General features: G+C 38.4%; 1 protein-coding gene across 1 annotated transcript in view; it reads right to left on the minus strand.

Moving 5' to 3' along the window:
• Positions 1–350: 350 nt before the first annotated feature.
• The window catches only part of SEC23A (SEC23 homolog A, COPII coat complex component), a gene marked incomplete at both ends in the record, with an annotated part of 59830 nt that continues 43002 nt past the window's right edge, over positions 351–17178 (minus strand). The window contains 5 exons of the mRNA XM_080706960.1: positions 351–440; positions 6968–7033; positions 8802–8957; positions 12081–12167; positions 15032–15193. Of these exons, the coding sequence (XP_080563086.1) occupies positions 351–440; positions 6968–7033; positions 8802–8957; positions 12081–12167; positions 15032–15193 (561 nt within the window). The remainder of the gene's footprint in view (positions 441–6967; positions 7034–8801; positions 8958–12080; positions 12168–15031; positions 15194–17178) is intronic.

A 17178-nucleotide genomic window follows, 5' to 3' on the forward strand; every position in this document is an offset into this window, starting at 1 on the left:
TCTGGCTAAAATTAAATAAACTCAGTGCCACTTTGGATTTGTCTGCAATATACAAATAAGTTATATCTGTAGTGCAAGGCAGACTATTTTTACTTTTAAACATAATTAAATTATAAAGACCTCAAATTTCTAAAACCAGCTATAATACTGTGGCAAGCAAAACAAGTTTGTTCTCACTGCTCTCCTTATAATCCAACTTATTTACAAACGTGAACATTTTTCCATGTTTTCTCAAACCATACTGATACAAAAAAAGTCTAGATATATCTGTTGGTTTCCATAGATAAGAAAGAAAAGAATGAAATTAAAATAGTTTCATCTTCTTAAGTGTCCTTAACATTTTTAGCATGTCAAGCAGCACTTGACACAGCAAGTTTCTTCAAATGATCCATAAACACTTGCAGACTAACATCATCTGTGAGGATAGGTGCTCCAGACTCCTAGAGAAAAAGAAGCGTGAGCTGGATTAAAACACAGGACAATACCTTGGAATGGACAAGCCATGGATAAGCAAAGGTTTTTGACAGACAAGGAGAGCCAGGCATGGTACAATCCCAGTACTTGTGAGAGTAAGACAGGAGGATCTCGGGTTTGTAGACAGCCTCAGCAACGTGAGACCCTGTTTCAAAATAAAAAATAAGATGGGGCAATAAAGCTGTGGTTGTAGCTCGGAGGCAGAATGCCCCTGAGTTCAATTCCCAATAATCGAGGGGAATAAAAAAACAGACAAGAAAATCATTTTAGGTAGAATACTACCTATTCTCCTAGTTTCTGAAAGAAAAATTATCTAAATCCTTAAAATTCCAAGTTGTAACAGAACTGTCCTGTTATTCTTGGGCTGCTCCCATGACACCTGAATTTATGCTAGGAATGAGATGAAACTGGTTACCAAATATACCAAAATGTGACTAGAGGGTTGGAACTTTTTTTTTTTTTTTTTTTTTTTTTGGTGGTACTGGGAATGGAACCCAGGGGCCTTCTACCTCTGGGCTACACTCCCAGACCTTTTTTTTAATATATATTTTATTTGGAAACAGGCTCTTTTAAGCCAGCTGAGGCTGGCTTCAAACCTGCGTGATCCTCCTGTCTCAGCCTCCCAAGCGCGAGGATTACAAGGGTGCGCCACCACGCCCGGCTAAAGATTAGAACTTTAACACAGCTGCATCTCAGCCAGGCATGGTGGTACATGCCTGTAATCCCAGTACTTGGGAGGCTGAGACAGGAGGATTTCAGCTACAAAGCTAGCCTCAGAAACTTAGCAAGGCTCTCAACAATTCGGCAAGATCCTGTTTCCAAATAAAAAATAAAATAGAGCTGGGAGTGTAGCTTAGAGGTAGAATGCCTCTGGGTTCAATCCCCAGTACTGCAAAAAAAAAAAAAAAAAAAAAAAAAAAAACCACAGCCTGACCTCAAGGCCCCTTCTCCCTGGCATTTTAACAGGAATGTCAGCTGGAAGTAAATTCATAATATCATTTTAAAAATTAACCATGTATACCAAGTTTTCAAGCTACTTAAATTGATTTCTATAGGTTTCAAATAACTGACCAGAGTTAGGGAAAATTTCTAATATCCTTTTTACTAAAAACTGTATTGAAAAAATGACCTTAATAACTCAATTTGTTAAAAATGAAATATTATTGTAGCATGAAAAAGTATTTCTACATTTTATATATCTGAAATTTTGAAGTTTTCTTCAGATACTCAAATTCCATTTACTAATAAGTGAGGTCTAGAACAGGGAAATTATTAAGTAATTTTCAGAGGAAATCAGCAGGTTAGTGGCAAAGGTGAGAATTTATAGCTCTTGTAGGCCTAATCTTGCAGAGCCAAAGACATTTATTACCTCTTCTGAATAAATCATATTATACAGATTAATTCATAAAACCTGAATAAACTTAGTAGTGAAGGGAGGCAAAGGGTGGAGACTAGGCACAGAGTCAAGCCAGCCGGCCTGCCCCGCACAGGTTCTGGCTCTGCCACTTAGTACTCCTGTCGCTGTGGGGACGTTACATAACCAGCGTCTTAGTTTCTGCACCTGACAGATGAGCTAAACAGTATAAACAAAGTAAAAAGCAATCCCTGGCCACATATCATGGACACACATAGCTATCCTCACAATTACTTCTTTTGAAAAATCTGTTATTTTGTAACACTGAAACACTTTTCCTTATCTACATTAATAAAGTTATCACACTCTCTCAAAACTGTAGCCTAGAGCTGGGTCCCATGATGGTACAGGCTTGTAATTCCTGTCCTTGGGAGGCTGAGACAGGAGGATAGAGGTTCATGGCCAGCCTCAGCTACTTAGTGAGGCCCTCCACAATTTAATAAGACCCTGTTTCAAAATAAAAAATAAAAAAGAGGGCTGGGGTTGTAGCTCAGAGATAGAATGTCTCTTGAGTTCCATCCCCAGTACCACCAAAATAAAAGTTACCTGAACTAATAATAACCTGATGGCTCCTACCTTTTTACTTTCTGTTTTTTTTTTTTTACATGTTTCTCACTTCAATTCACCCAGTCCCAGATCTATTTCTTCTAGTCAAGATAAAACAGATAATGGACCGTCTAAACCACATACTGCAGACTTTATTTGAAATTATAAATACCAATGCACAGCTCAGCTTTATCCAAAATTAGTAGGAAGTTGATCTCAATTTTTCAAATGGGTCCTTTTCCTCTTTAAAAAGACATGAGAATTAGACAAAAAGGTCCGGCTTTACATCATTTAGCACATTAAGCACTGCACCACCAGAGGACCCAAGTCTTATCAAAGAAGCAACGGTGCGGTGCTGCCCTCTTCAGGCCACTCATGGAAAACACTTATCATTGGGTTTTATTTGGGGTTTTTGTTGTTTTATGGGGCGTTTTTTATGGGGGTTTTGGGGGGGGGTATTGGGGATTTAACCTAGAGGCGTTCCACATCCAAGCTACATCCCCAGCACAATTTTATTTCTTTATCTAGAAACAGTCTTACTAGGTTTTTGAGAGCCTCCCTACATTGCCGAGGCTGGCTTTGAACCAAGTACTGGGATTTCAAGCATGTGCCACCACTCCTGGCATCACTGGGTTCTTGATCACTAACAAAATAAGAAACTAGATTCCATTAATTTTTAGTAAAATGTTTGGCTACAAAGACAATTCCCTAAACTGCAATCATCAAATTATCTAAATGATTAACAATTTTGATCTAGAGTCAGACAGTCCTGGGTTATAATTGGGGTAGGCCCTGCCACAGTTTAGCTGTGATCGTAAGGTAAGTTACTTAGCCCATTATGTCTCAATTTCTTCTTCTGAACCACTGGCTTAATAGTGGAAATTTTTTCACAATTAAATGAGATTGTATAAAAATCTCAGCATTGTGATAAAACAGTACTGATTCAACTTAGTTATTATAGTTAGATATGAAAAAATTAACAATTTCTCTCATAATAATCATAGGTCAAGAAAGATCTTAGGGCTACTGTTTATGCCACTAATGCCCTACTTTGGGGCAGCATTAAGCTTCAAAGTTGAAAATAGGCTTTATTTTCTATGTCATCAATTATTTGTAGAAAAAGACTAACTTTTCTCAATTATGAAGAGTAAGAACTAACAGCTAATATTTAGACTACTGCTGTCCATATCAAGCAAGTGCTATTACTGAACTCAACAGACAAGGAAGAGGAGGGAAAGAAGGACCTTCCAAAGTTTGCATTCTCAACCACCATCCAGAATGATGCTTCTCTATTTCTTACCAACTAACAAGTCTTCATAAGCCTATCAACTATACCTCCATGTTGTGATTTAAACCCCCCCCAAAAAAAAAGAAATAAGAAGCAATCATTTCCATGAACTATTTAGTTGCATGAACTGTGTGTGCGTGTGTGTGTGTGTGTGTGTGTGTGTGTGTGTACTGGGGACTGAGCCCAGGGGCATTCTACCTATAAACTATACCCCAACCCTTTTTATTTTTGTTTTGAAACAGGGTCTCACTAGGTTGACCAAAGTCTATGTTTCTGAGGCTGCCCTGTGCTCCTCCTATCTCAGCCTCCCAAGTACTAGGATTATAGGCATGTACCACCATGCCCAGCTTAAACCACATCTTTTAAATGAAGAAATCCGGCCATAGAGTGAGTTTTTTGTTGTTGTTTTTGAGCTACTCCCAGCCCTATTTTGTTTTTTGTTTTTTTTAAACAGGGTCTCACTGAAGTTCCAAAGGACCTCACTAAGTAGCTGAGGCTGTCCGCAAACTGTGATCCTCCTGTCTCAGCCTCCCAATTGCTGGAATTACAAGTGTGTGCCACCATGCCCAGCTCAGGCTCTGATATTTTTTAAGTGAGTTACATGAATGGTAGTAACCAGCTGATGGGGAAGAGCACCTGCCTCCTTTAAAGAAGTAATAGCTCCACACAGCTTTGTTTACCAGACACCTGCACTCCCAGGTACTGCTTCTTAATAGTGAATGTCAGGTCTCCTTAAACCCTGCCACCAGCTTCACTCATTTTCTCACCTGGCCCCAGGGATGAGATGACCACTCACAAACACCAAAGTCTCCTTTACCCTCCCTTCTCCATATTGATCTAGTTATATCACACATATATTCTCTATATTCAAATTTCATAAATCTCAATTCTATTCTTTTTTTGTTTGTGTGTTTGTTTTTTGCAGTACTAAGGATAGAGCCCAAGGATATTCTACCTCCAAGCTACACCCCCAGCCCTATTTTTTTTTTTTTTTTTTTTTGGCAGTACTGGGGATTAGTAACCTAGGGGCATTCTACCTCTTATTGACACCCTCAGCCCTATTTTTTTTTATTCTTTTTTTTTTTTAACAGGATCTCACTGAGTTGCAAAGGGCCTGGCTAAGTGGCTGAGACTGTCGGCAAACCACAATCCTCCTGTCTCAGCCTCCCAATTGCTGGGATTACAAATGTGCGTCACCACCCCACCTTCAATTATATTCTTTATAGCTATTCTCTCCCTCTAATCCTAGATTCAAAATAATTTTGATTTTGTGTGTAGCTGTCATGCCCTAGAATGATATACTTTTCTGTGACTTCCATCAAGTACCACTGAGTCTGCATTGGAAATATCTCCATAATCTATTTTTATCATCTTGTCTTCATTCCCCCTCACACTTGAGTTATTCAGTAGAGATTCAACCTACAGACTGCTCCCATTTTGAGATGCAACTATACTAAGACTCAAATTTGCTCCTCTATCCAAAAACCTTCAACAAATTTCTTTTTCTTTTTTCTTTCTTTTTTTTTTTTTTTTGTGGTACTGGGGTTCCTGGAAGCCCTTCTACCTCCAGGCTACACTCCCAGACCTATTTTATTTTGGGAAACAGGGTCTCCTAAACCAGCGCGGCTGGCTTCGAACCTGCGCGATCCTCCTGTCTCTGCCTCCCAAGCGCGGGGATTACAAGCGTGAGCCACCACGCCCGGCCAACACATTTCTTTTTTCTTTTCTTTTTTTTTTTTTTTTTTTGTGTGTGTGTGTGTGGTACTGGGGGTACACTCCTAGATCCAGGCTACACTCCCAGATCTATTTTATACTTTATTTGAAAACAGGGTCTCACTAAGTTGCTGAGAGCCTCACTCAGTAGCTGAGGCTGGCTTTGAACCTGTGGGATCCTCCTGTCTCAGCCTCCCAAGCGCAGGGATTACAAGTGTGTGCCACCACGCCCGGCTAACAAATTTCTATTACCAAATCTAGGCAACTTCTTACTCTTCTACCTGGTATTCAAGATCCTCCACAATTTGGTAATGCAACACATTCCAGTTTGATGTTCTGCTATTCATCTCCACACGTACTGTATTACCTTAGTCCATACTATCCACTACCTGTAATTCTCTTTTTCAGGCAATTATACTAAAATTATAATCATTCTCTAAACACCCCCTTTTTCCTGAGTTTTCTGAGTTGTTTTTTTTTTTGTTGTTGTTGTTTTGGGTGGTACTGGGGGTGGAACCCAGGGGCATTCTACCTCTGAGCTACATCCCCAGACATATTTTATTGTTTTTATTTGGAAACAGGGTCTCACTAAGTTGCTGAGGGCCTAAGTTGCTGAGGCTGGCTTCAAACCTGTATTCCTCCTGTTTCAGCCTCCCAAGTACTATAATTACAAGCATGCACCACCACGCTAGGCTTCCTGAGCTCTTTTCTGATCACACACCTTCTCCTGCTACCACTTTACCTCTTCCCCTCTTCCTCTGCTAATCACTGTAACATTTCATATTTTTCTAAAGGCACATTGCCTGTATGTAAGTATGTATCTTATCTCAATACTAGACCACTCAAGCTCTTAAAAGGTACCCCAAAGTTCCAATACAGACTCCTATGCATATTGGATATTCAATAAATATCAATATTTTATATAAAGAGTTAAGACTTCCACCAAGTTAAAATATGTTAATAATGGTTCCCAGGCTTCCTGCCTTTCCTTTCCAACTATAACTCCCTGGCCTCTTCTGCTTTATTGAGGGGCTTTTGTGATTTACAGCCTCACATTAAGCCTCTTTTGTGTGTAAAGGCTGGGCACTGGGGATTGAACCGAGGGGTGTTCTACCTCTAAGCTACACTGTCAGCCCTATCTTTTAAATTTTTATTTAGAAACAGAGCCTCACTAAGTTTCTGAGACTGGTTTCAAGCCTGTGATCCTCCTGTATCAGCCTCCCAAGTACTAGAATTACACGCATGCACCCCTACGTCTGGTTCACATTAAGCTTCAGTTATATACTTTATTGCTTTATGTCTCCACAATATGGTGCTAAACTTGGAATAAAAAGGGGTTTTGTCTATTTGGTAGGATCATTTTTTTATTTTCTATGGTACCACCAAATACTATTTTCCACTCTTGTATTTTCATCCCCTTTTCAACACAAATCATCATCAAATACACACAGAAAAAAATATATAGCTTTCAGTAAAATAACAAACTATCAATACACAAAGAAGGAATTTCCAGGGCTGCCATTTATACTTACCTGCCCCCAGGCATACATGTTATTATGAGTCTGTGAAGGGTTGACTTTTGAAAGCAGGAAACGAGCCTTAAAAGAAAAAGGAAATAACATTATCCATCAGAAGTAGTTTTAGTAAATATAAGCCTAAGAATACATTCTAAAACCAACTTTATTTAATGTTTTATTAAAATTAATTTTATTAAAACATAACACTTAAAAATAGTAACTCAATTTTTAAATATATAGGCCATTATGTTAATAATAAATGTACATTCTCTCCAAATTATATATTTATAATATTCATAATAAATTATTCCATCTAAAATTCAGCATATAAAAACTATGTATACACAATGGAGTTTTACACAGCCATAAAGAAAAAAGAACAATATTATATCATATGCAGGAAATGGATGGAAATAGAGGATATCATGTTAAGTGAAATAAGCCAGATTCAGAAAGTCAAGTGTTGTATGTTTTTCTCTTAAGTAGCAGAAAGCTAGATAGAAAAAATGAGGAAAAAATGTGAGACTAGAAGGGAGGCCAGTAGAGTAGAGGATGGGATCCAGAAGAAGGAGCCAGGGGTAGAAGAAGGAGTACTGGGCAATAAAATTGATCAAATTATTTTATGTGCACGTGTTAATATATCACAACAAATAATTATATATATATAATTATATATATAATTATATATATAATTATAATGCACTTAATTTATTGTAACTCTAATCAGAATTACAAGGGAAAAGTAATAAGTATTTTATGAATGTATCTTAAGAGCATCTAAAGGGCATCTGAAAGCCTCAGATGGGATGGGTTTATGTGCATGTATTTTATTTAATCCTTCTGGTTTTAAAACTTACAAAGCGCCAGGCGTGGTGGCGCACACTTGTAATCCCCGCGCTTAGGAGGCAGAGACAGGAGGATCGCACAGGTTCGAAGCCAGCCGCGCGCGCTGGCTTAGGAGACCCTGTTTCCAAATAAAAAAATGTAAAAATAGGTCTGGGAGTGTAGCCCGGAGGTAGAAGGGCTTCCAGGAACCCCAGTACCACCAAAAAATAAAAATAAAACAAACAAAAAAAACTTACAAAGCCCTTTGTAATACCACAATGCTTTCCTTTAACTTGACAATTTATTTTCTAGGAAACTGGAATGAATGAGGAAGACAGATAAAAGTAAGTTCCCAGAAACTACATCTTCAAAGATTTTACCTGTAAATAAAACAGCTTTAAGAAAAGTTCCCTAAAGCCAAGTGTAGTGGCACATGCTTTTAATTCCAGTACTTGGAAAGCTGAGATAGGAGGATTGCAGGTTTATAGCCAGCCTCAGCTACTTAGTGAGACCTTCTGCAATTTAGTGAGACCCTGTTTCAAAATAAAGAATAAAAAATAGCACTCAGGTAGAATGTTCCTGAGTTCAATCCTGAGTATAACAAAAACAAAAAAAGGAAAGTACACTAGCCAGATGTGATGGCTACATACTTGGGCAATTGGTCAGTCACCTTATGGCTCTGCTCTCAAAAGTGAATATAAAAATCAACGATACCATTCTCTCCTGTTTCCTTCCCTTTCTGTCTGCCACATAAAGCAATCTATGCAAATTCAAGTCAGAAGGCAAAGCCAGGCACAGTGGCATATGCTTGTAATCCCAGTAACTGGGAGGCTGAGACACAAGGATGGCAGGTTTGGGGCCAGCTCATCAACTTAGCAAGACTTAGAAAGACTGTTTCAAAATAAAAAATAAAAGGGGCTGAGATGTAGCTTGGAGGTAGAACACCCCTGTACCAAATCCTAGTATCAAAAAAGTCAGAAGGCAAAACTATCAACAACCATGCAAACACATCAACACCACTCACCTGGCTGCCACCATGCTCGGTGTCAATGTATCTTGGCATTGGAAATCTAGAGTGAAGAATCTCCTGTGCATCATCCACGGGGGCTTGCAAAAGGTGGCGGAAATTTTCATATTCTGGCATGTCCTGGTATCCTGACTTCCTCCACTGTGCTATGGTCTGATTTTAAAGCAATCGAAAGAATTACTTTAGCCATCGAAAACTCTGAAGTTTTTCTTTTTTTCAAAGGAAGTAATCTTCAGGAAATATAATTATTCCATTTATCTCAAACTTTTAGGTTAAAAATACTAATTGCAGTAGAGAAAATATCAATAGATTAGAAACTAGGATATTTCTTCTACTTTAAAAATAAGACAAAATGTAAGTCAGAAAAATTTTACTGCACTATGCATGTCAAGTTAATGTTAGCTAAAAGTTATCTACCTACGCTTATGAGATGTGAGGGGCATTTCTGTTAAAGAAAATCTCCCAGAGACTCGGAAAAACTAATGGCCTACTATTATGAAGTCTTTACCAGCAGAGTATACTCTAGTAAGACATATAAACATAAAAGCTTTACTAATATTAACAACTATAAAAATAATATATCTGTAGAGGAATTGAATAAATTCTTTTTTTTTTTTTTTTGCAGTACTGGAGATGGAACCCAGGGACATTCTACCTCTGAACTACACCCCCAGCCCTATTTTTTATTTTTATTTTGAAACAGGGTCTCACTGAGTTGCAGAGAGCCTCACACTAAGTAGCTGAGGCTGTCTGCTAACCGAGATCCTTTTGTCTCAGTCTCTCAAATGCTAAGTGTGCACCACCATGCCTGATGAATAAATTTTGTCATTCAAATTTTAAAACAGGTTTAGTTGCTTTTTTTTTTTTTTTTTTTGCGGGTTTGGGGATGATGGAACCCAGGGGCATTTGACCTCCAAGCTACACCCCCTGCCCTATTTTTTTATTTTTTATATTTTGAAACAGGGTCTCACTAAGTTGCAGAGGGCCTCACTAAGTAGCTGAGGCTGTCCATGAACCGCGATCCTCCGGTCTCAGCCTCCCAAATACTGGGATTACAAGCGTGCACCACCACGCCCGGCTAAAACAGGTTTAGTTTCTAAGTTGTCTGAACCAGTCAGTACATATTCTGTAAATCTTTATACCTTCATGTTTTACATGGTTATCTGCACTTGATTTCTTACAAAAACAAGAAGCTAATTTGAAAAAACAAAATTACCATGTAAACAAACAAAAAAATCCCAGCCTGTCAGCATTATAAATATTTTTGTTAAAAAGTAAGGGGCAGCTGGGAGTGGTGGCTCACACTTGTAATCCCCACGCTTGGGAGGCTGAGGCAGGAGGATCGCACAGGTTCGAAGCCAGCCTCAGCTACTTAGTGAGACCCTGTTTCCAAATAAAATATAAAATAGGTCTGGAAGTATAACCTGGAGATAGAAAGCCCCTGGGTTCCACCCCCAGTACCACCAAAAAAAAGGGGGGGGGGCACTAGAACTTACCATCAATTAAAAATAAGCAAATAGTAATAATAATGAATTAATCCGTTAAACTCCTAGATATTACTTAAAAGGATATTTTGAATAGCACCTTTACTAGCACAGTGCAAATCTAAAATCATTTACAATTAAATAAACTGGAAAAAATGTGTATAATAACTAAAACACTATACTGTAAACTTGAGCACAAATCTATAAAAAATCTACCTTCATGCCTTCGAAAGCATCGAGTGCAATTTTTTAATTTTTATAAATAAGATAGACTTAAATGTTGGCTGAATTAATAAGTGCAGAAATAAATGAAATTCTGGATTAAAGCTTAAATGATACTCAAATACTCTGTTCTTTTCAATCATTTATCATTCCAATTAAGAGAAGTTATACATTTTAATTCATTTATGCCTTAAATGAAGATTGCAAGACCATGTATAACATTTTAACAATAACTTCTAGCCGGGCATGGTGGCGCACGCTTGTGATCCCAGCACTTGGCAGGCGGAGACAGGAGGATCACACAGGTTCGAAGCCAGCCACGCTGGCTTAAGGGACCCTGTTTCCAAATAAATTTTTTTTTTTTTTAAGGTGGTACTGGGGTTCCTGGAAGCCCTTCTACCTACACTCCCAGACCTATTTTTTACATTTTTTATATTTGGAAACAGGGTCTCCTAAGCCAGCGCGCACAGCTGGCTTCGAACCTGCGCGATCCTCCTGTCTCTGCCTCCCAAGTGCGGGGATTACAAGCGTGCGCCACTACGCCCGGCTCCAAATAAATTTTTAAAAAAGTATAAAATAGGTCTGGGAGTGTAGCCCGGAGGTAGAAGGGTTTTCAGGAACCCCAGTACCACCAAAAAATAAATAAGTAACTAAAAATTATTTCTTATAATGATATGAAATAATGAAAAGGAAAGATCACTGACAAAGGCTGGCTTTTCCCCTTTCAAGTTCTTCAGGTAAAACAAATGTGTAATATGTCTATTTACTTGTCAATGTTTTTATTTTCACAACACTGTGCTTGTATAAAATACATTTGCACAATCGTGTATGGACAAATGAAAAAAATAACCACAGGCAGGTGAACTGAAATTGAAGCCTAAGAACATGTACTAGGAAGATCAAATTCTATACATATAGGTTGAGCATTCCTTAAAGATGCTTGGGACTAAAAGTGTTATGAACTTCAGATTTTTTTCAGATTTTTTAATATGTCCATGCACACAATGAGCTATCTTGGGGATAGGACCCAAGTCTAAGCACAAAATTCATTTATGTTTTATATACTCAATATAGACACCATCTGAATGTAATTTTATACAATATCTTTAATAATTCTGAGCATGAAACAGTTTCATGGTGTGGAATTTTCCACTTGTATCATGTTAGTTCTCAAAAAGCTTCAGATCTTTTTTTTTTTGGTGGTACTAGGGGTGGAACCCAGAGGCTTTCTACCTCTGGGCTATACTCCCAGACCTATTGTGTATATTTTATCTGGAAACAGGGTCTCACTAAGTAGCCAAGGCTGGCTTCGAACCTGTGCGATCCTCCTGTCTCAGCCTCCCAAGCGCAGGGATTACAAGCGTGCGCCACCACACCTGGCTACAGCTTCAGATCTTGAAGCATCTTAGATTCTGAATTTTTCAGACTAGTGATGCACAACCTGTATTTTATATACATGGAAATCAAAGTTATTTACCATAAATGACAATACTAACTATATACTAAAGGGGGGGCTTCCCTGGGTAAAAAAGACTTCACATGCATAGCTATAGATGCTATCAAATCTTACCTCACCATGATAAATCAAAATCTGGAAGAATGTGTCCATGAGAAGGATACGATCTGCAAGGATGCTGCTGCTGTCAAGAAGAACCGGCTAAGGGGAGGAAAACAATGAGAGACAAGGAGAAATCAAAGTTTAAAGATACAAAACAGATCTTGCCAGCATACTTCCTTTTCATTTATTTTGGTGCCCGGGATTGAATCCAAAGGCATTTTACCTCTGAACTATTCTAGCTCTTTTTAAAATTTTATTTTATTTTGAAACAGGATTTCACTAAGTTGCTGAAAGTCTTGTTAAGTAGCTGAGGCTGGCCTCGAATATGCAATCCCCATCTTTGTTTCCCAAGTACTGGGATTGCAGGCATGCATCACCAAACCCAACTTTCCCAGGATTTTATGAATTTTAATTTTTTACTACTTAAAATTTCTTGATACTATGTATTCTCATAGTACAATTTAATTTTCTAAGGAATATCTCCAAGCTGAGAAAACAAATAAAAATACAGTCAAGAAGAAATCAAAACACTCCTAAGCCTGATGGTGCAGTGCTAAGCCAAATAGGAAAGGCTGAGGATACAGCAAATTTGGGACACATGGAAAAATAGTTCTGTGTATGAATGAAAAGGAGCCTGGACTGATTACATAATTTTGAGTGTCACAAACACAAAGACTATAATTAAAGCAGTGGGGTGGGATTTTCTTGGGTCAGTTTTCTTTTTTAATATGAGCACTGTTTCTAAGTTAATGAGTTCCTAAGTTTCTAAGTTAATGAGAATGATAGACAAAACGTGATGATGCAAGAGAAAAAGAAAATAAATTCAAAAGCAAAATCTTAGGAAAATGAAGCTAGTGGAATTCGCATGTTAAATAGTATGATTGGAATATGACAAGAGCAGATACTAGGGATGCTGGAATCCCAATTTTCTTCTAAACATTATCAGATATTTGACAAATGTCTACAATTTATGTACAATACTCAATTTTTTTTAAAAAGGTTATTTAAGCAAGACATGGTGGTGCACACTTGTAATCTCAGCATTCGAGAGGCTGAGATAGGAGGATCTTGGTCCATGGCCAGCCTCAGCTACTTAGTGAGGTTCTTTGCAACTCAGTGAAACCCTGTTTCAAAATAAAGAATAAAAAATAGGGCTGGGAAGCTGGGTGTGGTGGCACAGGCTTGTAATCCCAGAGCTTGGGAGGCTGAGACAGGAGGATTGCAAAAGTTCGAAGCCAGCCTCGGCTACCTAGTGAAGCTCTCAGCAATTTAGTAAGACCCTGTTTCCAAATAAAGTATAAAAATAGGTCTGGGAGTATAGCCCAGACGTAGAAGAGCCCCTGAGTTCCACCCCCAGGACCACCACCACACACACACAAAAAAGGGCTGGGGGTGTAGCTTGGAAGTGAAATGCCCCCAGGTTCCATCTGCAGTACCACAAAAAAAGGTTATTTATAAACTTACTTTCTTGTTCAAAAAAACTATAAAACCAAAACATAGCCAAATCACATATAAAAATATTATCCAGCCGGGTGTGGTGGTGCAGGCTTGTAATCCTAGCATTTGGGAGGCTGAGACCAGAGGATCGCAGTTCGTGGACAGCCTCAGCTATTTAGTGAGGCCCTCTACAACTCAGTGAAACCCTGAGTTTCACTGAAAAAATGAAAAACATTTTTTCAAATTAAAGAAAAAATGGGGCAGGGGCTATAGGTGGTAAGTCAAATGCCCCTGGGTTCCATCCTCAGAACCACAAAAAATAAATAAATAAATAATATATATTCCAAAAAAGTAGAAACTATTGACAAGTTACTAAAAAACTGTAGTAACAAAATAAAACATTTTATACCCTATTTAACAAAACATGGGGCATGATGAACATCACTAATCAATAGATAATTATAAATATTCTCTCTCTACTGATCCTTCCTAAAGAGATACTTTCATATATGGTCAAACATACTGGTAAAACAGACCAATTGAAAATATAGAATTAGGATAGACATGGTGGCACACACTTGTAATCTCAGTACTTGGGAGGCTGAGACAGGAGGATCACAGGTTGGAGGCCAGCTTCAGCAATTGTGAGGCCCTCTGCAACTTAGTGAGACATTGTTTCAAAATAAGCAATAAAATAGGGCTGGGAGTATAGCTCAGAGGTAGAATGCCCTTGAGTTCAATCCCCAGTACCACACACACACACACACACACACACACACACACAAAAAAAATATATATATATGTAAATAAAAAGGTTCACTGATAACAGGTTAAAGTAAGTGGGACAGTTCACCAAGCCATCTCACTCTCCTAATTCTTTTTTTTTCTTTTCTTTTAAATGGAACTGGGGATTGAACCCAGGACCATTCTACCTCCAAGCTATATCGCCAGCCCTATTTTTATTCTTTATTTTGAAACAGGGTCTAAGTTGCAGAGAGCCTCAATAAGTAGCTGAGGCTGGCCTTGAACATGCAATCCTGCCTTCCAAGTTGTGGGATAATAAATAAATGCCACCATGCCCAGCTCCAGCTCCTAAATCTTTACAATCAATGTAGCTTATGTTCTCAATAGACAAAAAGAAAATGAGAATCTGTTAAAATGAAACTTTGTTTAGACAGACTGTCCCAACTATCAAACACTAAACTTTGTAATAAGCTATGAAATCAATCACTCTGATCACTGTTAAAAATCTGAAGCAGCAGAAAATTTTATCAACAAAAGGCTGGACAAAACGACCTAAAAGTCGCTTCTAAAAGAGTTTTATATTTTTTATCGATTTCTTAAGATAACCTACTATGATAGGTAGTACATAGAAAGTACCCAAATATTTTAAGTGACTAGCTTGAGGTAACTATTCATTTAACTCATATTTAATAACTATCTTTTTAAACTTAGTTGTTTTCATTTTTTAATGCCATACATCACAGTTACAAGACCAATTAACCTTTTTCATCTGTTCCTCTTACCTCTGGTGGTCCACTAAAAGAATATGCATATAGAATAGGCTGAATCATAATGAGAGACTGGGTCAGATCTTGACGCATAAAATGGTGACGATAATACGAGCTCTCATCAGGACTATTGTTAAACACTTGCAAGAAAGGAGATCTTCTTAAATGAAACATAAACTGCAAGATAAAACATGTGGTACAGCTTTTACCAGTTTTAATATTGTGACAGGAATTTACTAGCAAGAAAGCATTTGATTATAATGATTAACAATACAATAAAATGAGTTATATTGAGAACACTCCAAATATATTCCTTAGAAAGGAATCTTATTCAATATTTATCAGCTGCTTAAAAATATAATTCTATAGCTGGGCGTGGTGGCGCATGCTCGTAACCCAGCATTTGGGAGGCTGAGACAGGAGGATCACAGTTCGCGGACAACCTCAGCTACTTAGTGAGGCCCTCCACAACTCAGTGAGACCCTCTTTCAAAATAAAGAATAAGCCAGGCGTGGTGGCGCACGCTTGTAATCCCCGCACTTGGGATGCAGGGACAAGAGGATCGTGCAGGTTCGAAGCCAACCGCGCTGGCTTAGGAGACCCTGTTTCCAAATAAAAAAGTATAAAAATAGGTCTGGGAGTGTAGCCCGAGGTAGAAGGGCTTCCAGGAACCCCAGTACCACCAAAAAAAAAAAAAAAAAAGAAAGAAAGAAAGAAAGAAAGAAAAGAAAAAAAAGAATAAAAAATTGGGCAGGGGGTGTAGCTCGGAGTCGAATGCCACTGGGTCCCATCCCCAAACCCGCAAAATAAATACACACACACACACACACACACACACACACACACACACAATTCTATGACAAGAAATTAAGAGAAGTGACTTAAAAGGAAAGAAACAGGGCCAAAAACCTCTCATTCAAAGAAATTACTCAGAGGCAGAAGAGGCAGATGCCAGGTGGTGTGTTAGTAACATTCTCTGTGTTTACCACCTCCGGGCTTTTTCATTACTATTCATCACCACCATAAAAGGCTCTTTTTTAAAAAGTGAACATATTTTCTACCTTTCGCATACCTCTCAAAAAATTGTGCCATGAAGGGTCTGCATAAAAAACCCTTATATATCGCCATATTATTAATTAATATTTAGGTCTTCCTCATCCCTAAAAAATATCCTCCAGGCTTTGCTTTACTGCTTCTTTCTTCTTTCACTTTCTCTCTCTCCACCCACTCCCCACATGAAAGAAATCATAGAGGAGAAAAGCTGGGCCTAAATAAAGCCAACTACACTGGATCTTTCATAAAACTAGCAGGTCAGTCCCAAGTCCACCCACCTGTCTTCAGTCATCTCTGAGTTCTTTCACCTCTGAGGTTCCAGGTTGTCTACATGTTAATCTTGCCTGAAATCAACAGTGCTCTCGCAACACAGGCCACTCACTGAAACACTCACTCCCTGTCCATTTTCAATGATCCACAATCCCTGAAAGACTCTTTTATCCCTGACTGTCTCAGTCATTCCTGTTTTACTCATGAGAATGTCTAATAGCTAAATTGTTAGGTAAATACTCTGAGGATGAAGAATCCCCTTCTATTTAGTATATACCATCTACCTTTTAGATCATCAAGCTTTGAAAACCCCAAGGAAAAATGTATTTCTGGGTTTTCTGCTGATTTCCAGTAGAGGGGGAAAGGGAAGATTCCAATATGTCATTGAAGATTTAAAACTCTAAAGAGAAGGCCTGGACTAAGGACAGAGAAAGAAGAAAAACTATAGAGAACATAGACCAACACTTAGGCTAATGGCCTCATTCTTCTTCTTTTTATTTTTTTTATTTTTTTTATTTTTTTTATTTTTTTGGTAGTACTGGGGATGGAACCCTTCGACCTCTGGGCTATACTCCCAGATGGAAACAGGGTCTCTTAAGCCAGCAAGGCTGACTTCGAACCTGCACGATCCTCCTGTCTCCACCTCCCAAGTGCAGTGATTTTACAAGTGTGTGCCATCACACCCGGCTGCCCTCATTCTTTTTGCTTTTAGTTTCTATCATAAAGATGAGGCCTCGTGTCGGGCGTGGTGGTGCACGCTTGTAATCCCAGCATTCAGGAGGCAGAGATCAGAGGATCGCAGTTCATAGACAGCCTCAGCTATTTAGTGAGGCCTTTCA

The sequence above is a fragment of the Muscardinus avellanarius genome (assembly GCF_963383645.1).
Source record: "Muscardinus avellanarius genome assembly, chromosome: 12".
Lineage (NCBI taxonomy): Eukaryota > Metazoa > Chordata > Mammalia > Rodentia > Gliridae > Muscardinus > Muscardinus avellanarius.